This window comes from Perognathus longimembris, chromosome 1 (genome assembly GCF_023159225.1).
Source record: "Perognathus longimembris pacificus isolate PPM17 chromosome 1, ASM2315922v1, whole genome shotgun sequence".
Classification (NCBI taxonomy): domain Eukaryota; kingdom Metazoa; phylum Chordata; class Mammalia; order Rodentia; family Heteromyidae; genus Perognathus; species Perognathus longimembris.
In genome coordinates, this window is record NC_063161.1 from 104,546 (window position 1) to 126,468 (window position 21,923).

Genomic DNA, 21,923 nt, shown 5'->3' on the forward strand with positions numbered 1-21,923 from the left:
CTGCCCGGCTCCAGTCTCTAAGGCAAATAACCGCACGCACCCCCTTCAGCCTGAGCCTACCAGAGCTTCGCAACAGTGCAACTACCACTCAAACTCGTCCGTGGACCTTAGCCCGGCTGTCTTCCAGGCACCGCGCTAGCCAGACCGCGCACGGTGGGGTCCTTTGGGCACTAGATTGGACAGCCCTACCTGGGGCCCTGACGCGGTTGCGTAGCAGCCACAGAGACACGGCCCTGCCGGAACCGAAGTGCTGCGCTGCTCCGAGCAGGCCGGCCCTCCGTGTCCCAGGTCTGCAGGTTGCGGGCGAGTGTCTGTGGTGTCCCTGCAGGTCCCTCCAACCATCGAGAGGTCACACGTTGAGGACGAAGCCTCCCGGGAAGAGAAGGGGAGTCAGCGAGCGGCTCCGTCCTACCGAATCGAGACCATCTACGGGCCCTAGGCCCAGGGAAGGCCAAGACCCGGAAAGGACCGGACAGTAGGTTTGCTAGACAGTGCGGGAAGCTGCGCTTAGGCGTGGTGAGTTCACAGAAATGTCGGTCGAATGAAAGAGTTCGTCCCCTGGATCGCAAGGACAGCCACAGCCATTGAAGGTCTTTGAGTGCTCAGTGTGAGGCCGAGTTTGGCTTTCTAATGGATCGCTGTCTGCCTGAGGGAGGTAGAAGGGACAGATCACTTACTATGCCCACCAAACGTGCTGCCTTCCATGCACTGAACTAGAACCTGACGGTACTGCTGTGAGCAAGGATCAGTTGTTGCACAATCCAGAAATCTCGGGTCTTTACAGTCATTTACCACCCCCTGGCTAGTGTACATACCTCTGCCTTAACTTATTGCAGCTTGTGAAGCCAGTGCAAGTTCTGCTCCTAATGAGTGCTTAGTGTCGAAGAGTTCCCACTACTAAGCCAGCTCAGAACCTGACTGTAGAATGTTAGGAAGAATGTTTGCAGAGTCATATGTGGATATGGAAAGAGTAGAACAGGCTAGAGACGCAGTTAGACGTAGTGTGGATTCTATAGGCTGGTAATGGAGGAGTGTTGGCACTGAGTGGTAGTACATTTTATACAGATAGGAATGAGGAGCAGCTTTTGGAATGAACAGAATTAAAATACTATTTGTGAGGGCTGGGGATATGGCCTAGTGGCAAAGAGTGCTTGCCTTGTATACATGAAGCCCTGGGTTCAATTCCCCAGCACCACATATACAGAAAACAGCCAGGAGTGGCGCTGTGGCTCAAGTGGCAGAGTGCTAGCCTTGAGCAAAAACAAGCCAGGGACAGTGCTCAGGCCCTGAGTTCAAGCTCCAGGACTGGCAATAAATAAATAATAATACTATTTGTGTTTAACTCTTAACATGCTTGTGCACCTTTATCAATTTACAAGCATGATGGAAAATTACATATCTGAGTCTGGGGATGAGGAAAGCAGTCTGGATGTAGGTACATTTAGTATCTCAATATTTAGGAAATGTCTAAAACTGCTTGAGGTTTCAAAATATTCTCTGCAGGAGAGGTTTGAGGAATGCCCATCTGGAAGGATAGAAATGCACCTGCTGATTGAAGCAGGATGGAAGATGGAAAGTAGGAAGTAAGAGGGAAGATCTTCCAGAATATAGGGTAGGCATCTTAAGACTGTGTGTTCCATGTCATTCAATGATGAGAGCTGAGGCTGTTTTTGCCTGACAGGTGTCTCACACTTAATATGTGATATGGACACTTTTGTGTTGCAGTTTTACAAATAAGAAAAACTATGTGTTGAATTTATTTTTAAAGAACTTAAAGGGAAAAAAGCCAGCACCAGTGGCTCATGCCTGTAATTCTAGCTACTTAAGAGGCTGAGATAGAGGATTATGGTTTAAAGCTAGCCCATGCAGAAAAGTCTGAGAGACCTTCATCTCCAATAAACCAGAAAAAATGTGTCAAACTAGAGGCATGGCCTTAGGGAAGAAGGTCAGGGAATGTGAGAGGACTTGAGTTCAAGCCCTGGTACCAACACCAAAAACAACACACACACACACACACACACACACACACACACACACACACACAGAAACTCCTTCAGTATATGGGAGTGGGACATGTGACCTGAGCATACCTACAGTAAATTAATGACCTAGGAGAATCTTGTGGACATAGGGTTAGGGCCTAGAAGAAGGAGGTCAGTCAAGTTGGTGGTGAATGGAGAAAATGTATGTCCTTCAGGCCCCTTTCTCATCAGTCCAGGAGGAACAACAAGTAGATTTAGTTAAAGAGACTTCACATCTCTAACAGTAGCATTTCGTTGAACTTCCTAGATAGTGACAAGACCCCTGGCTGGACTCTTACCTAAAACCCGGAACCAATGGCAGGGGACAGAACCAAACGCTGTGAACTGGACCAAGAAAAATACGATGCCGATGACAATGTGAAGATCATCTGCTTGGGGGACAGCGCAGTGGGCAAATCTAAGTATGTTGAACGATTAGGGAAGACCACCAGCACCTAAATGGGTTTGGGTTCTTAGAAAAGTCCTCCAGAGTCTCAGAAGACTATGGGTTCTATGTGTTGGTGAGGGAGGAGTGTTGGCTGGAGTGTAGATATACATGAGGGGATCACCCACATCAGCAATTATGAATGTTGAGAAAAGGGATGCTGGTGTGACTCAGAAAGGACAAAGGAATTAGAACATTTTCCTTGAGTCCTGACAGAAGTTGTGGAATGAGTCACCTTGTATACCACTGAAATAGTACAAAATGAAGAGGTAAGAATTCCTCTATGTGGTACATGGTTGAGGGATTACTGGGCTGGTACAGTGGAAATGGAAAGGGAAAAGTGACATGTTGAATTATGATGGTAAAAACTGGTTTGGGCCATATGGCTTATTCTGACTTCAGTGACTTTTTTTTTTTTTTTTTTTTTTTTTTTTTTTTTTTGCCAGTCGTGGGGCTTGGACTCAGGGCCTGAGCACTGTCCCTGGCTTCTTTGTGCTCAAGGCTAGCACTCTGCCACTTGACCCACAGCGCCACTTCTGGCCGTTTTCTGTATATGTGGTGCTGGGGAATCGAACCCAGGGCTTCATGTATGGGAGGCAAGCACTCTTGCCACTAGGCCATATCCCCAACCCCTTCAGTGACTGTTAAACCAGGTACAGAACTCTCTACCTGGAGAAGTAAAGCAAGGTTCTGCAGTGCTCACAGCTTATCTCCATGAGGCAGCCTACTTCTCTGGGACTAGTATGGGTGCCTGCCCATTTCTTCATGAAATGAGAGTAGACTCTTTCCTGCTTTAATGTCTAGTGTAATATATGAGCTCTTGGCCCACCACATTTTCTACTTTGTACTTAGGTAGCTAGAACCAGTTCTCTAGAGGCTTTGCAGGTTTGTTTTTTTGTTTGTTTGATTGGGTTTTTTGTTTTTGTTTTTGTTATGGGGCTTGAACTCTGGGCCTGGGCCCTGTCCTGGAGTGCTTAAGCTCAAGGCTAGCACTCTACCACTTGATCTACAATTTTACTTGTGGTTTTCTGGTGGTTAATTGGAGATAAGAGTCTCACAGACTTTCCTGCTCAGGCTGGCTTTGAACCACAATCCTCAGATCCCAGCCTCCTGATTACAGGTATGACCCATCAGCACCTGGCATTGTAGGCTTTGAAAAGCTGTTTTTTATTATTATAAAGGTAATAAATAGAGAAGTTACCATTTTATAAGTCAGATGACAAGAATTTTTTTTTTACAATGTCACCCCATCCTTTGCTCGCTCCTAGTTTTTTAAACTTTGAAGTTTTGAAACTGTCTTCATGAGTTCATCTTCTTCTTTTTTTTTTTTTTTTTTTTTAGCAAGTCATGGGGCTTGAACTCAGGGCCTGAGCCCTGTCCCTGGCTTCTTTTTGCTCAAGGCTAGCACTCTACCACTTGAGCCAGAGCACCACTTGTGGCTTTTTCTGTATATGTGGTCCTGAGGAATGAAACCCAGGGCTTCATATATATGAGGCAAGCACTCTACCCTTGGCCATGTTCCCAGCCCCTGAATTCATATTCTTTTTCCCCTACTACACTCACAAAACAGCGGTTATACTTTTGTATTTTATAGTTTCCTTGAACTCATCATGAACATTCTATACAATAAAAGTGAGGATGGCCAGGCCCTGGTGACTCTCACCTATAATCCTAGCTACTCAGGAGACTGAGATCTGATGATCCCAATTCCAAGCCAGCCCAGGCACAGAATTCTGTCCATGAGACTCTTTTTTTCCTGTGCACTTCCAAAGAGTTGGGAGTGGAGCTGTGTCTCAAGTGTTAGAGAGCTAGCCTTTTAACTGAGGCTCAGGGACAGCACCCAGGTCCTGAGTTAAAGCCCCAAGACCAGTGCAAAAAATACCACATTATAATAATAGTGAGGATGGGTGTTACAATTTGGGAAGGTTACCCAACCAATAATAGCCCCTCTGTCCCCACTGAGAGGTACTAATAGAACAGGAGTGGCAGGCAGACAGGGAGCATATTGTGGCCTAATAACTGGTAGACATTTTGGGATGTGTAGTTTATAGTGAGACCCAAGGCGTCTGCCTGCTAAGTTGGTACAAACACAGTTGACTCCAGCTTCACTTGAAGGGTTAATAAAAAATAAGAATCTTAAATCGTTAATAGGACATCAAAGATTAACCAGCCTTGGCACCCAGGACATTTGAAGAAAAGCTAGTCACCAGCCCTTAGCAATACCTCAGACAAAAGTTCCAGGGACGGGCTGGGGATATAGCCTAGTGGCAAGAGTGCCTGCCTCATATACACGAGGCCCTAGGTTCGATTCCCCAGCACCACATATACAGAAAACGGCCAGAAGCGGCGCTGTGGCTCAAGTGGCAGAGTGCTAGCCTTGAGCGGGAAGAAGCCAGGGACAGTTCTCAGGCCCTGAGTCCAAGGCCCAGGACTGGCCAAAAAAAAAAAAAAAAAAAAAAAAGTTCCAGGGACAGAGCCTATGGTGGAAACAGTAGATCTGAGCGAAGATGGACAGATGAGAAACTCTTGGTTCAGTTTTATTGAAAGTCTAGAATTCTATGGTGTTCTTCAGTATCTCTAACTTATATGTCTAAATAATGTTGGGAGAGAATTCCCACTGATTAAGGACTCCCAATGCACCTGTGTGCATTGACTTGGAGGGCACTATCTCTGCACATCCTCAGGTCCAGAGAGATGTGGAAGTCATGCTACCTTCTTGCAGGTCAAGAATTTACATTAGTGGGAGCCTAGATCACCAGGTCTTTGAAGTGCCTTTTTCTCAGTGTCACATTCATCCTTGTCTACTGCTGTAAGCATCCCAGACCAACATTGAGGGTAGGCACTAAGATGGTTCCCACTTCCATAAGCAGGTATCCTCTTATCTAGGCACTACCTTCTGGAGAGAATGTTGATGATGGATGCATGAGTTTTTCCCTCTTTGTAGCTATTATAAATAGTGTTGCTATGAACACTAGTGTACAACTGTCTGTCCATTAATTTGGGGGCTATATATTTAGGGGTAAAATGCAGGTCACATAATAATTCTGTGTTTTACTTTATGAAGAACCACTAAATTGTTTTCCACAGTAACCGCACCACTTTACATTCCCACCAACAGTGCACAAAGGTTCCAAATTCTCTACAACCTCAGCAACACATTTTTTTTATCTCATTTTATTGTCAAGGTGATGTACAGAAGGAGTTACAGTTAATACATATGTGAGGTAGTGAGTACATTTCTTATCAAACTTGTTACCTCATTTTTCTCCCACCTTCCTAATTATTTTTGGCATTTGTATATTTCTTCAGAGAAATGTCTACTTAAATCTTTTGTCTGTCTTTAAATAGGATTGTTTGGGAGTTTTTTTGTGGTATATCATTATGTCTTCTACTTACTAAACTTATTAGATATATATGGTTTGCACATATTTTTCCATTCTGTAAGTTGTCTTATCACTTCCTTGGGTAACAGAAGACTTAAATTTTAATTATGCACAATTTACCTTATTCTCTGATTTTTTGTGCTTTTGCTATGCTATTTAAGAAATCCTTCCAAGACCAAGGTCATGAAGATTTTTCACTAATTTTTACCCAATAGTTTCATACTTTTAGCTCTTATGTTTAGGTCTATGATCATTTTAGTTCATTGTGTGTGTGTGTGTGTGTGTGTGTGTGTGTGTGTGTGTGTGTGTGTGTGTGTGTGTGTGTGTGTGTGTATGCTAGTCTATGGGCTTGGCAGCTGTCCCTGAGGTTTTTTTGCTCAAGGCCAGCACCCTGGCCACTTGAGCCACAGCTCCACTTCTGAGGTTCAGTTTATTTATTTATTTATTGTCAGTAGTGGGGCTTGAACCTCAGGGACTGGGTGCTGTCCCTGAGCTCTTTTTGCTCAAGGCTAGCACTCTAGCACTTGGAGCCACAGTGCCCACTTGCAGTAGTTTTTGAGTCATTAATTGGAGATAACAGTCTCACGGGACTTTTCTGCCTGGGCTGGCTTCGAACCAGAATCCTCAGATCTCAGCATCCTGAGTAGCTAGGATTCCAGATGTCAACCACCGGTGCCTGGCCAGTTAATTTTTAATGTGGTATGAGATTAAGGGTATGCAGTACTCACAGCTTATCTCCATGGGGCATCCTACTTCTCCTCTGGGATTGGTAGGGTGCCTAGTCATTTTTACCCTTCATGAAATGAGAGTAGAGTTGTTCCTGCTTTGATGTCTGGTCTATCTTATCTATAAGTCTTATCTGCTATGAGCTCCTGGCCCACCACATTTTCTACTTTGAACTTAAATAGGTATAAACAGTTCTCTATAGCCTGTGCTGTTTACAGACCATATTCATGAATTCACATTTCCAACTACACTCACATATTGCAATTCTGCTTTAGTATTTTGCAATTCACTTGACCATCTTCATCAACACCACCTTCATTCTTTTACATATTGATTTCCAGTTTTCAAAGCACTGTTTGTTTAAGAGACTATCCTTTCCATATTTATGATGTTTGTACACTTTTCAAAAATCAATTGGTCATGTTTGTGAGATTTTTATCTGGACTGTCTAGTCTATTCCTCTATGTCTATATGTTCCAGATATCCAGATTCCAATACTACACTGCTTTGATTACTGTAGGTTCATAGTAGGCAGGTGCTCTATCACTTGAGCTACATCTCAACCCTTTGTTTCTTTGTCTCTTGTGGGGGAGGGCAATGGGGTTTGAATTCAGCCTCAAATTTGCTCAACTAGCTTCCTTGGCTGACTGGTGCTTTATTCCTCTTTCTAGCTTTTGTGGTTATTTTGGAGATGGAGTTTAGCAGACTTTTCTGCCTAGGGTGGCTTCAATGTAAAATCCTCAGCTTTCCAAGATATCCCAGATCTCAACCTCCCAAGTAGCTAGTATTACAGACATGAGCCATTGGCATCCAGCTTGTATTTTCATTTTTGCTTTTGTTTGTCTTTTTTATGCCAGTCCTTGGGCTTGAACTCAGGGCCTGGGCACTGTACCTGAGCTTCTTTTGCTTTTTCTGAGTAGTTTATTGGAGATAAAGAGTCTCAGGGAGTTTCCTGCCTTGGCTGTTCAAACTGTGATCCTTAGAGGATCCTCAGATCCTTTGGAGTAGCTAGGATTACAGCTGTGATTTTGTTTGTTTGTTTTTAATGTAAGAATTTTTTTTTTGTCCTGGGGCTTGAATTCAGGGCCTGGGCACTGTCTCTGAGCTTCTTTTGGAATATCCATCTGCGAGTAAAGACAGTTGTATTTCTTTTCCCATCGGTATACCTTTACTTCCTTTTCTTGCCTTACCACACTGGCTAGAAACTTCTGGGACTATGATAAATAAGAGTGATGAGAGTAGATGCCTGTCTTATTCATGAGCTCGAAGAGGTCACATTCCATCTTTCATCATTGCGTGTAATGTTTGCATTTTTTGTTGAGGCTTTTTATCAAATTAAGGAGGTTCTTGTCTATCCCTACCTTTGTTAGAGTTTTTAATCATAATTGAATGCTGAATATTATCAGATATTTTCTGTGTCAGTTGATATCATAGTTTTCTTGAGCATGTTAATTTATTGATGACATTAATTTTCTTTTTTTTTTTTTTTTTTTGCCAGTCCTGGGCCTTGGACTCAGTGCCTGAACACTGACACTGACTTCTTTTTGCTCAAGGATAGCATTCTGCCACTTGAGCCACAGCGCCACTTTGGTCATTTTCTATATATGTGGTCCTGGGAAATCGAACCCAGGGCTTCATGTATAGGAGGCAAGCACTCTTGCCACTAGGCCATATTCCCAGCCCAATGACATTGATTTTCAAGTATTAACCAGCCTTGAGTCCCCAAACTAAGTTATATTTAATTGTGATATATAACTTCTTTTACTGAAATTACTGAATTTCTTCTTGCTGATCTTTTTAATAATTTATAATTATTCATGATTTATTTGTGGTCTCCCTTGTACTGTTGTTGTCCAGTTTTGGTATCATAGATAACTGGCATGAATTGGCAAGTATCCTCCTTCAGTTTTTCCTTTTTCTTTCTTTCTTACTTTTTTTTTTTTTTTTTTTTTTTGCTCAAGGCTAGCACTCTATCACTTGAGCCATAGTGCCACTTCCAGACTTTTCTATTTATGTGCTACTAAGGAATCAAACCCAGAGTTTCATGCATGCTAGGGAAGCACTCTACCACTAAGCCACATTCCCAGCCTTCTCCTTATATTTTTCTAGAAGAGATTATATCAAATTGGTGTCAGTTCTTCTCTAAATATCTGGTAAAATATCTAAAACCAGCTGGGCTGGGCGAATTCTTTTATGGGGGATTCTTTTAATTGCAAAGCTAATTTCCTGAATAGTTGCAATGCTAGTCAACTTATCTGTTGTACTTCGGGTAACATTTGGTAGTTTGTCTTTTCCAGAAATTATCCCATTTGGTCCAAGTTGACAAATTTATGTGTATAGAGTTTGTGTATTGTAGTTTGTAGAAGGCTCTTGCTGTGATATTTCTTAGAGAGAAATGAGTGTGTTAGATAAGCTTCATTGTGGCAGAATTATAGTGCTATGAACCAAGAACCCAATGTCAATGAGTCCACAGTATATATTAAATATGGTGTTTTTAAATCTAAACCAGGTGATACGTTATTTGTCATTTTTGTTTTCATTTTGAGATCTTATTTTAATATAATTTTATTGTTATTAGTAAGATATTGGACAGAAGGGTTACCATTTCATAGGTCAGGTAATGAGTGTATTTCCTTTTTTGGACAATGTCACCCCTTCCTTCACTTTACCCCAGTTCCCCTCCCCATCCCTGCCCACAACATACAGAGGTCATTTACTACATAGTGTATACTGAATAGCACAATTGCATTCGATCACTCTTCTTCCCACCCTTTCTGAACCCTCCCCTTTGCCCACCTTAAAAAAAATATATATATATATCAAAGACAAAACACAGCTACCAAGGATTTTGGTTTTTGTCTTCCTTCCTATGAGTCACTTTTGAGCTCAGTCCTGGTTTATGGTTAGTGTTATTAAGTGTATCTGTATAGTTTTTGTAATGGCTGGCCATTCTACTATTAACTTATGTAGAGAGTGCTTTTCAGCTAGCTGGTATTGATACCAACTTGAGTGTACATACATCATATTTTATAGATAGATAGATAGATAGATAGATAGATATGCAATATATATGATCTACCCTGTGTAGTTATCTCAGTTTTTCCTCTACATAATTGGGAATTATGATTAGACAATAATACAATTTCAGCCTTAACCATGAAAAATAACTTGAAATTTCTTTTTCTTTTTTTTTTTTTTTCAGTGGGTTGGGGAAGAGGCAGTCCTGGTGCTTGATCTCAGAGTCTGAGCACTGTCTCTGAGCATTTTCATCATAGCACTCATTACTTGAACCACAGCTCTACTCCAAGATTCTTTGTGTTTTCATTTGCCTTCCGTTTCCAGAGCTGCTTTCAACCATTTGTAGTACTGTGCTAGAAATAAATTCTCTTCCTTTTTCACCATATGTCAAAGAACTTAGAATTCTCTTTCATTCTCAAGAATTTTCACTGGGTTTAGGATTCTGGGCTGATAATTCCTCTCTCTAAACTAGATTTTATCTCATTTGATTTTTTTTCCCAGCTGACTGTCTCTATTTTCCCTAATTTTAGGAAGTTTTTAGGAATTAGTTCTACTTTTCAACCTGCTCTGTTTATTCCTTTCCTTCTGGAATTTCAGTAACAAAAATGTGAACTTTTAGGACCATAGAGCTCTGAGGCGCTGCTCATTTCTTTACACACTCTTTTTCTTACTGCTATTCATATTGAAGAATTTCTTTTTTTCCTGTTTAACATTCAGTGGTTCTTTTCTCCTCTCTATTCTTTCTTGAGCCTGTCCCATACATTTTCATTTTGGTTATTTTCCAAATGTTCTAAAACTTCCATTAACATCCTCAGTATTGCTCAGTATTGTTATGGTGTAAAGCTTAGGTAATAGTATATCATCTTAGTGTTGGCTTTTATATTGTGTTTTTTTTTTTTCATTTGCTTTAAGATCTTCCTGATTCTAAGTATGATGGAAGATTTTCTGTTGAATCGTGGACATTTAAGTATCTTGCTATGAACTTCTTGCCTTATTTTATTTTTATTTTTTTTTTGCCAGACCTCGGGCTTGTACTCAAGGCCTGAGCACTGTCCCTGGCTTCTTTTTTGCTCAAGGCTAGCACTCTGCCACTTGAGCCACAGCGCCACTTCTGGCCGTTTTCTGTATATGTGGTGCTGGGGAATTGAACCCAGGGCCTCATGTACACGAGGCAAGTACTCTTGCCACTAGGCCATATCCCCAGCCCCTTGCCTTATTTTAGACAGCTTCTTGTGACACCACTTCAACAAGAACACTGCCAACCATCATCATTGCCATTGTGTGTGAAGCCTAGGTTCGCACCATCTCCGCTGACATTGGCATTATTGCCTTCTGATAGGGAACCCACCAAGCTTTGGACTTGAAAGTGGAGTTTTCACTTCCAGCAGTTCCACAGATGCAGTTTCTTGTAGTTAGTTATTCCTTGGTGTTTAGGTGGTAGCTACAAGTCTTAATCATTTTCTTACTAGGCTCACCCTTGCCTGTTGCTTTAATTGAGGAGAATAACTAACTCCTCTTGGTATTTTGGTCTGAACCCGTTGATATTTCTAGGCTGACTTGCTTCTTTAGCTCCAAATCTGTGATGTATGGGACAGAAAGAACTTGAGCCCCTCTGTCTCTAGTCAGCTTTCCATTTTTAAAAATGTTAGCACACATTTGTTTTCTTTTTTTTTTTTTTTTTTTTGCCAGTCCTGGGCCTTGGACTCAGGGCCTGAGCACTGTCTCTGGCTTCTTTTTGCTCAAGGCTAGCACTCTGCCACTTGAGCCACAGCGCCACTTCTGGCCATTTTCTGTATATGTGGTACTGGGGAATCGAACCCAGGGCTTCATGTATACGAGGCAAGCGCTCTTGCCACTAGGCTATATCCCCAGCCCCACATTTGTTTTCTTTAATATTCTAGATTTTCCCTAAGCAGAAATTATATAACACTGCTATATCTTTCAGTCTATATACTTACTAAGTATCATTTAATATTTCTTATACCTGCCAAGCACAATGGCTCAAGTCGGTAATTCTAACTACTTGGATCTCTATTCTAGGCCAGCCCTGGCATAAAATTCTCATGACTACTTCTCAACCAATGGCTGAGCATAGTTGTGAGCACTCATTATCCCAGCCATGGGGGGAAGCACAGTAGCTGGGTGTAGAGACTCTCACGGTCATCCCCAGCCACACTGGGAAGCACAATTAGGAAGTTCACAGGTCAGGCTGGCCTGTGTATAAAGCAAGACTTTACCTCAAAAATAAGCAGTGCAGGGCTGGGAAGGTGGCTTAGCAGCAGACTGCTTGCCTAGCATGCATGAAGCCCTAGGTTCGATTCTTCAGCACTACAGAAACAGAAAAGGCTGAAAATGGCTCTGTGGCTCAAGTGACAGAGTGCTAGTCTTAAGCAAAAGGAAACCAGGGACAGTGCTCAGGCCCCAAGTTCAAGTCCCAGGCAAAAAAACAAGATCAAATTAAAATAAGCAATGTGGGGCTGGGAATATGGCCTAGTGGCAAGAGTGCTTGCCTTGTATACACAAAGCCCTGGGTTCAATTCCCCAGCACCACATATATAGAAAATGGCCAGAAGTGGCGCTGTGGCTCAGTGGCAGAGTGCTAGCCTTGAGCAAAAAGAAGCCAGGGACATTACTCAGGCCCTGAGTTCAAGCTCTGGGACTGGCAAAAAACAAAAAACAAACAAACAAAAAAATAAATAAATAAAATAATAAAATAAGCAATGTAAAACTGGGTGCCAGTGGCTTACACCTGTAATCCTAGCTACTCAGGAGGCTGAGATCTGAAGATAAAGGTTCAAAGGCAGTCCAACCAGAAAACTCTGTAACTCTTATATCCAGTAGACTACTCGGAAAAAGCCAAAAGTGGTGCTGTGGCTCAAGTGGTAGAGTACTACTAACCTTAAGCACAAAGAGGCTCAGGGACAGCACCCAGGCCAAGTTCAAGTCCCAGAACCAGCAAGAAAAAAAAATGGGGTTGGGGTGATGAAGATGTGGCTCAAGTGGTGGAGTGCCTGCCTAGGAAGTATAAGACCAGCTTATAAGTAGCTTAACATGTTTAACTTTAAAATATAAGAATGTTGCTGGGCACTGATGGCTCATGCCTGTAATCCTAGCTACTTGAGAAGCTAAGATCTAAGGATCACAGTTTGAAACCAGCCCAGGCAAGAAAGGCCAGGAACTCTTATCTCTAATTGGCCACCTAAAAACCAGAAGTAGAGCTGTGGCTCAAAGTAATAGAACACGAGCCTTGAGCAAAAAGGCTTAGGGACGGCAGCCAGGCCCTAACTTCAAGCTCTACAACCACCGATGATGATGATGATGATGATGATGATGATGATGATGATGATGATGTTAAAATTTGATTTGGGCTTTTAGTTACAACTTAATTATATTTTGCTTAGAGAATATTTGGGAGAGAGTGGTTACTTTTTGAGATTTACTAAATGGTATAATTGGAGATAAGTGGCTATAGAAGCCAGGTCTAACCTTGGGTTCAGAGACATGAAATAAGCTTATTAACTCTGCTCGCATTCATGTATTCAAATACTGACTGGGTACTAATGTACCTTTGTGCTGCCCTAGCCACTGTGGATATAGCAACAAACGTATTCACAAACTATTCTGGCATATGTTACATTCTGAGAGAGACAGACAGACAGACAGAATAAACTTACCTGATATTTCAGATGATGTTATATGCAAATCAGAGAGGGATGGAGTACAAGGTATGTAGAACTATGTATGTACTATATGTAGAGTCATCAGTGATGATCTCACTGTTGAGGTGACATTTCAGCAAACCTCTAAGGACCTACAGAATCTTGGGGAAAGGGCTTTGGGGTGAAGGGTGCAGCCTTCCTGGACTCATAATCCTCATGTGTAGATTGGGGATAGTTGTGTGAGAAGTAATATGCTGAGGTAAAAACAGTGAATCTCAGAGCCTCACATGCGCTGATCTATGCACCCATAGTGACATAAGTAGTTTTGCTTTGAGGGATTAAAAATGGAGATTCCCGGGCTGGGGATATGGCCTAGTGGCAAGAGAGCTTGCCTCGTATACATGAGGCCCTGGGTTCGATTCCCCAGCACCACATATACAGAAAATGGCCAGAAGTGGCGCTGTGGCTCAAGTGGCAGAGTGCTAGCCATGAGCAAAAGGAAACCAGGGACAGTGCTCAGGCCCTGAGTCCAAGGCCCAGGACTGGCCAAAAAAAAAAAAAAAAAAAAATGGAGATTCCCAAATTTCAGGCTTAACCTAAAAACAATGTGACTAGAAGTTAATGGGGGAGGGGAAGCCACAGGTTTCTTCCAGGTTATCATCATGGAGTTGATAAAAGTAGGAGTTAGGAAGAGATTAGGATGCCATTTGACCTGCCATTTTGAACCTTCCCCTTACAGACTCATGGAGAGATTTCTCATGGATGGATTGTATCCTTCAAGATTTGAAAAGCCCCTTGTTACTGTTGCTCTTCCAACTCTGGTGCATCTCTTCCCAACCTTCCCCTTTCCCATAGCAGCCCAGGGAGGAGTTGATGGGTCATATAACACATGGGTTTTCCTCTACATTACCTTCTCCCTCATTGATCCACACATCACATAATCCCTGCTGTCTGTGCTGGAGCTTACTCATATTCGGGGTTTCTTTTATATTAGAAGGATAGGAAGAATGGCATAGACCATTTGATCTGGATGAAATGTCTGAATTGACCTTCCCTCCTTCTTAGTAACTCTGACCTTGGATAAGTCACTTAACTTCGTACCTTGAAACCTAGATTCTTAATTTTATTTAAAGTCTCTGTTACAGATGAATTGTGTAAAATATAAGGTGCCAGCTGATCCTCTCTCCTGTAACTTGTCAGGTTGTGCAATTTTAGAGTAAGGCCTTCCCTGTAACCAGGGGCTTTTTACAAAGCTTCTCAGGCCAGGCTCTAGTGGCAAGGCTGAGTAGAAGGGTCAGTTTGGGTAGGAAAGTTCATAAAACTCTATCTTCAAAATAACCAGCCAATAATAAAATGTAATCTTCCCAAGTGGGTCCACTGAGAACTACAGGTGAGAAGGGCCCCTAGATCCTGTTGCTCCCTACCCTGGCTCTACAAGACTGATGTCAGTCATATTTAGATCTGAGTATATTTTGTTCTACCTGTACCAAGTGTTCTTGTATACCTAGACCATCTGTGTTGTCTCAGCTTTGCTACTTAGGCCACCCAGCACCTCCAACATCAAGAGGTACCACTTTCTAGGCTTTCTGTTTGGTTTCACACATAGGCAGCTTCAGTTTATAAACAGCCTGTCCACTGCCTGGCTTGTGAAAGCCTTTTTTTTTTCCATGGAACAATCATGTTGCTTCCTGGAGTTAGTATTTCCTTTTTAGCCTACAAGAGCTCTGTCCATAAAAGAATTGCAGCATCCAGCTACATTTTCCAGCTTCATGATGTTACTGCTTATGACAGTTTCTCTGGAAAACTCTGTTGCATGTTTAACTCAGACTTAGATGGCCAGGACACACACCTAGCCCTTGTGGCCTTTGCACCTCCATGGAGTTTGCACTAGTGCGACTGATCTCTTTCTGCAAAATTCATTCCAATTTAAAATCGAGAGAGAGAGAGAGAGAGAGAGAGCATATTCATCACACTAAGTACCCCCTACCTGTTTTCTTTTTTTCCCCTTGTATTCACCTTTGCTCCTTAACCTGTGTGCAGTCAGCCACAGCAGCTGTCCACATATGCCTTGACTCTGTATAAACACACTGCCACAGTAGATGGAAAGACCATCCTTGTAGGTGAGCATCATGGGCTCAGACCCTGCTGAGCCCCAAGGTGGAGAAAGTGGGAGAGGAGGGGAAGTGAAAAGTCCATAGGAGGGAGTCAAGAGGGAAGTAAAGGGGGCATCATATCAGTAATTTATAATAGCTTTGCAGTAATGTGTAGCAGATAAGCAGCACTGGAAAATCTATTGTCTCTAACATGATAAGTGTGTTGCGAGTGGTATTGAAAGCCACACTGATAGATACATAATAATAAACATATCTTTCATTAATTTAAAAATAAAGCAGGAAACTGGTCATTAGTAGTTCCCAGCTGTAATCCTAGCTGCCCTGGTGGGAAAGTCCATGAGATTCTATCTTCAGTTAATTACCCCCAAAAAGCTGGAAGTAGAGCTGTTCACCTTGAGCAATAAAGCTCAGGGACAGCAACCAGGCCCTGCGCTCAAGCCTCGAGACAAGCACAGAGCACGTGAGCAAGCGAGAGAGAGAGAGATACAACAGGTAGGAAGAGGCATGCAGACTTTTATGGCACTAGGCCTAGCACTGGTGTGTGGGGTAGGGTTCAGAGAAGGAGATTGTCAAGAAGCTAGACCTGCCAAAGGACAGAGCGCAGAAATCTTTGGTGAGGCACTTATGTCCTGAACATTATCTCCTATTCAGGACTTGACCTTCCATGAAGCTGCAACCTCTTCTTTGGCCAGGCCACCCAATCCTGCCCAGTCTTTGATCACTGCATATGGAAATTTATCCCATCTTGATTGTGGGGATAAGAACTACCCTCCCCACCACACACACACCTTAGGATTTCCTGGACATGTTGCAGAGTAACTGCCCCTTCTTCTGGTCCTTGGTCCCATATCCTCCCACATACCACCAATGCACACACGCTTCTCACAGCCCATCTGGGGACATGGTGCCCTAAAGACAGTGTGAGCTGTGTAGTGTCCATTCCTCCCCATGTTCATCATGTTCTCACACATGTTGTGGTTTGCATCACATGTGTGTTATGTTTCTACACAGAGACATGTTTGAGATGTTTGGGTTTTTCTGCCCTCCAGTCCCATGAGATGGAGCTGTGTTTACATTGCAGATTTTTGGGATACAGCAGGACAGGAGCGGTTCCAGAGCATGCATGCCTCCTACTACCACAAGGCCCACGCCTGCATCATGGTATGAGACCAGCTAGAAGGTAGACCTGAGGGATGAGGGAATGAGGATCTCATCAGTCCAGGGCCCTTCTACCAAAGCTGGGTACTGTGGGACAAAGGGTCAGGGCCACCCAGAATGCTTTAAACCCCATGTGCTCCCCATAACTAAGTGGAAGTTATATAAGCCAAATGAGCTGTACTCAGGTTATATAAGCCAAATGAGCTGTACTCAGGCAGGGACAGGTAAAAAAGAAAGGTACAGAACTACCATTCTAGGAGGGCAGCAAGCTCAGGGTTACAACAGTAGAGGTATACTTACTCAAGAAGCAAACATGAGTTAAGACAGGACCACAGCCCTTCCCTGTACCTCCCAGGAAACTCCCAAGGCCCTCTTACTTTCCAGGGACCTTTGTCTCAGATCAGCACTCACCTCCCTCCCAGTTTCCATTTTGATGGTTATCAGGGTTCCACTTAGTGGCCAGGTATAGAAATGCAATGTGGGAAGGGAGTAAAAGAGCAAAAAGTGACTGCAAGCCTGTCTCCTAGGAGCTTCTGCCTGTGAGTAACGTGGCTAATTTCTCGGGCCACTACTCTTAGTTGCTAAGAAAGACATGTTTTTCTTTTGATCCACTCATAAAACATTTTCATGAATATCAACCATTTGTAACATAAAAAAACATGGCCTTTCTTAGTCTTTTTTTTCCTTTTTTGATACTGGGAAGCACACTCAAGACCTTGTTCAGGCTTAGCATCTCCTCTGCCACTGAGCTACACCCACCCCAATAGACTGGTTTGCTAAAATGAGTCCTAGTAATTGTCACACAATAAAAACCTCAGTCATTCTTATTTCTTAGAATATCACCCAAGGTCTTACAGAAAACCCAGCTACTGGGTAAGTAGGGGACACACACACACACACACACACACACACACACACACACACACACACACACTATAAAATCCATTTAGTCTGGAGTCTCTGCTAAGTCTCTGGGACCCTAAGCTGGGTCCCAGGCAGCTCCACACATGCGGGGAGCAGACTGGGCCATCAGCAGGTATTGCTACATTTGCCTGTCCAAGTAGTTTGTTAGTATAGGCTCTCAGGATGGCAGCTCTATCTCAGGGCTGAGTACCCAAGGAAAGCCAGGTGCAAGTTGTATTGCCTGCAGCCTAACCCTGAAAGTCAAACAGCCTCACTCCAGCATAGTCACAAGGGTATAACATCTCTTATAAAAGAACATGGAATATTGCTACCATTGTTGGTATATAAGTAGGCCCTGACACTCAGTAGCATTTGACAACACCCACCCTTCCAGTCCTACCTCCTACTTTGTGGTTTCCTTCAGTGTGCATGACTTTGTCCTCGCCCTGAGTGAGCAGCAGCAGCAGAAGGGATACAAAAGAAATTGGTCTGCTCACTCTTCCCCATCTCCTCTTCCCTTCAGCCTTCCCTGGTTCACTAAAATACTGCTCATTGTTTAGGCTCTGCTTAGATACCACCATCTTTATACACCCTTTTCTAATGTTTGTCAGAGTTGCTCTTTTATGCACAACAGACTTGACCGCTTCTGACTTATGGACTGGCTGATGTGTGAAAGCTGCCCACTGGGGCTTATCAGCTGGTAGGCACCACAATGAAGACAGTGAGGGTTCTTCCATCCTGATCCTTTTCAGAGGATAAAGGAGAGGCTCATTACCCAGCTCTTCAGTCCCTTAAGCCCTTGAGAATTTCCAAATTCTGAATACTAATTACTGCAGATACTAGACAGAAGAGGATATAAGATAAGGCAAGTGGAGCCAGAAGTATGACTCTCAGGAACAGGAAACTCAGCCATTTCAGTTTCAATCCTGCTCTGGCATCAACTATTTAAGCTTGCCTCTCCTGTCTGTGAGTGACACCCTCCTGTCAACATGCATATTCATTGGTTCCTCTCAGACCCTTTTCTGGCTAGTGTGCCAGTCTGAATTCCCTGATACATGCCCGTACTCACCTGCCTGGGGGGAGGGTGAGTAACCTAGAAATGGATTGCAGAAATGACACCTGAGCTATCTTCCTCTGCCTTTTGCAGGTGTTCGATGTACAAAGGAAAGTCACCTATAGGAACCTGAGCACCTGGTATGCAGAGCTTCGAGAGTTCAGGCCGGAGATCCCATGTGTCGTGGTGGCCAATAAAATCGATGGTGGGGCCATCCCTGTACCTGGGTGACAGTGGTTCTTGGGGGGACCCTCTACCATACATTTGCCACTGCCCTAGAGTGGGCAGCCTTCAGTGATTTAGCCTCCCTGGCCATACTCCCTTCCCCATAAAGGTGCCAATTTGTCTTCTTCCCAAGACAGATCTTGTCTACTCAGAACACATACCCTACGTTTTAGCACAGAGCCTCCACTGACCTTCCAAATCCCCTGTCCCTTTCCCTGGATAGACAGGCCCATGCCCTGCTTTTCTCTGCAGCAGACACACAGGTGACTCAGAAAAGCTTCAATTTTGCCAGGAAGTTCTCCCTGCCTCTGTACTTTGTTTCAGCTGCGGATGGTACCAATGTTGTAAAGGTAATGGCAGACTGTGGGGGCAGCCAGTGAGTTGGGGAATATATATATTGAAGTTATAGGGATCTATGTAAGGAAAGGACCAGTAGGATGGACAGAGTGTGCAGGTGAGGCAAGGAGGGGATAGGGTGGTGGGCTTGTGCTTGATGCAGCAAAAGTCTATTGACCGGATAAGGGTGTTGGGGAGGGTGAAATGAGCAGCAAGATTGCTAGTTGGTGGGGGGAAGTCCAAGACCCTCTGCCCACTGTCACACTTTGCTTCTACCACCTTCAGCTCTTCAATGACGCAATTCGATTAGCTGTGGCATATAAACAGAATTCCCAGGACTTCATGGATGAGGTTTTACAGGAGCTTGAGGTAAGTGTAGGTCAAGCTCAATTTGGGAGGAGGTTATAGAAAAAGTATGCCTCCTCTTCCGAGATGTGGGATATAACCCAATGTAGTACATTCTCCCTGCCTTTGCCACTTTTGATTATATTGGGGCTACAGTTGGGCAAATGCAGAGCCAGGCTCATCTGGGACCCTATTCACAGAATTTCAAGTTGGAGCAGAAAGAAGATGATGCACCAGACCAAGAACAGAGTATCAGGATTGAAAGCCCATCCCCTACCTGATTACAGAGGAGCCTTGCATTGCTGACTTGGGGTTGTGGGAGGACCCTTTTGGAATACCCCTCCAGCTCTGAATGGAGAAGCTCTTCAGACCACCCTTTGCTCAGCTTTCTGCAAAGCCATCATCCATGTATTAGATGAGGTCAGCACAAGCATGCTGGTATGAGACCTCCCCAACTTCCCTGCAGCAGGATTAGCAATCAGTGCTTCCCACCATGCCTTCCCACCCCCACCTCCAGCTGAACAGAGAATCAGGGAACACACTTTTATGTCTCTTTAGTAAATTGACAGTTGTTTAAGGTTTGTTTGGGTTTTGTTTTTTCCTCCCAAAACTGACCTCAGGGATATTTGATGTGTATCTACCAAGAGAATGATTGCTAATCCCTGGTTATCACATCCCCCTTGCACAGTGTGAGGCCTTTAGCCCTTTTTCCCCTTGTCTCCAAGCCAACTTTTTAAAACAATGTTTTTGAACATACAACTGTTCATTCCAGATTTTTGTGCACCTACTATTTCAGGAACTCTTCTGAGATCACAAGAACAGGTTTGCATCACAGTTAAGTATAAACAAGTGACATGTTTAGCTGTATGTAATCACATATAGACGTTAGTATAGGAAAACATGAGGTCATGCATAGCTGTGCCACAAGGAATACTTCATTTTGATTACAAGAAGTCGGCTTTCAGAACAGCTTCTTTTAAAGTCTTCCTGTCAGCATGGGAAAGTTTCCTCCAGTTCATTAGGACTCCTTGAACACTGCCTCCTGTTAGTGGCCAAGGACTGCAGAAGAGATGCCCTGCTTGCCTCTCCTCCCCTGCCCAGTACCTGTGGCTTGGTAGTATGCTTTTATGATCATCCTGAACATCATTTGCATTATTTTTGTTGTTTTATTTGTATTATTTTCTTTATTTTTTACAATAAACATTGAATTACATAGAATATTTGTGTGTGCTTAGATTCTGAGGTATGCTGAGGGAGGAAAGATACAGATGGTCAACCACATTATCTTGATCTTCTACAGAGTAACCTCATCTTGACTTAGAGACTACCATTTCAGTGAAATTTAGTGTTTTAAGAACAAGTGCTGGGTGCTGGTGGCCCTTGCCAATAATCTCTAGCTACTTAGGAAACTGAGATCTGATGATCATGGTTTGAAGCCAGCCTGGGTAGACAAACCCTGACTCATCTCCCAATTAGCAACCAAGATCAGAAGTAGAGCTGTGGCTCTAGTAATAGAATGCTAGCCTTGAGTCACAAAGGGACAGTGCTCAGGCCCTGAACTCAAGCCCCAGTACTAGCACCACCAACAACAAAACATATACAAGTGTGGGAGCTCAAGAACAAGCCCATTTCTCCTTTAAATAAATAATACACACATAGTCAACTCAGGGTTCACCTGACCAGGGGTTTTTAGAAATGCATTACTTTAATGAGGTGGGATTTTAAAAGGAAGGGGGAAGGAAGGGAGAGAAAGTTTTAGTTATTGTAAACAGTAGGTTGTTTATTTGACAATGCTGGCATTTGGGCCCAAGGACTCATGTAAGCAATTGTTCTAACCACTGAGATACTTCTCCAGACCAACAAGTACAAATTTTTAATACAACCAGCTAAGTTGAAATAGACTTCACATACTGTAAAATTCGCCATTGGTATTGACTCTGCACTGCTTTGTATCACATTCCCTAGAAGCAGAGCCTGAGGAGGTAATTGTTAGATGGCCAACTGGGGTCATTCTCTCCAAAGATTGAGTGAGGAGAACTGAAGGGATGGGAGAGAAAAAGCCAAGCAAGATTGTCTCAACTGGAAACAAGCTTCAAACATCACCATCAGGAAAGCTCTGGAGGACAAACTACCCGAGATTTTATCTAGCTTCAAGGCTGAAGGTGGGAATAGGAACAGTCTGGTCATCAAAGTGTATAAAATAGAAAGGACAAAATGGCTCCATTTTAGCTAGGGCACTTATCTGAGGGAAAGGGAAGCTGTACACATTTGTGAGATGAATGATCAGGTACAGTGCCAGCAATCCTCTACTGCCCACTCCAAAGTTGCCCAGATCCACCTGCTTCTTAAATTAGTTTGTTCCTTTTTTCTTTTCCTTTTCCTCAGTCATGGGGCTTGAACTCAGGGCCTGAGCGTTGTCCCTGGCTTCATTTTACTCAAGGCTAGCACTCTGCCAACTTGAGCCACAGCACCCACTTCTGGCTTTTTCTGTGTATGTGATACTGAGGAATCGAACCTAGGGCTTCATGTATACAAG

The 21,923-nt window shown here is 43.3% G+C and overlaps 1 protein-coding gene across 4 annotated transcripts; it reads left to right on the forward strand.

Moving 5' to 3' along the window:
* The first annotated feature begins 226 nt into the window (after positions 1 to 226).
* Rabl2b (RAB, member of RAS oncogene family like 2B) lies at positions 227 to 20,598 on the forward strand. 4 transcript variants are annotated; one of them, XM_048353464.1, is made up of 9 exons: positions 227 to 516; positions 2,290 to 2,443; positions 13,992 to 14,021; positions 15,293 to 15,372; positions 16,448 to 16,527; positions 18,575 to 18,686; positions 18,959 to 19,056; positions 19,328 to 19,411; positions 19,588 to 20,598. In XM_048353464.1, the coding sequence occupies exons 2-9, from the start codon at positions 2,337 to 2,339 to the stop codon at positions 19,666 to 19,668; spliced, it is 672 nt and encodes a 223-aa protein (XP_048209421.1). In that variant the 5' UTR covers positions 227 to 516; positions 2,290 to 2,336; the 3' UTR covers positions 19,669 to 20,598. The 4 variants fall into 4 exon arrangements, with proteins under 4 accessions (XP_048209421.1, XP_048209436.1, XP_048209430.1 ...); XM_048353479.1 differs by having other exon boundaries at positions 18,962 to 19,056; XM_048353473.1 differs by having other exon boundaries at positions 227 to 475.
* The last annotated feature ends 1,325 nt before the right edge of the window (positions 20,599 to 21,923 follow it).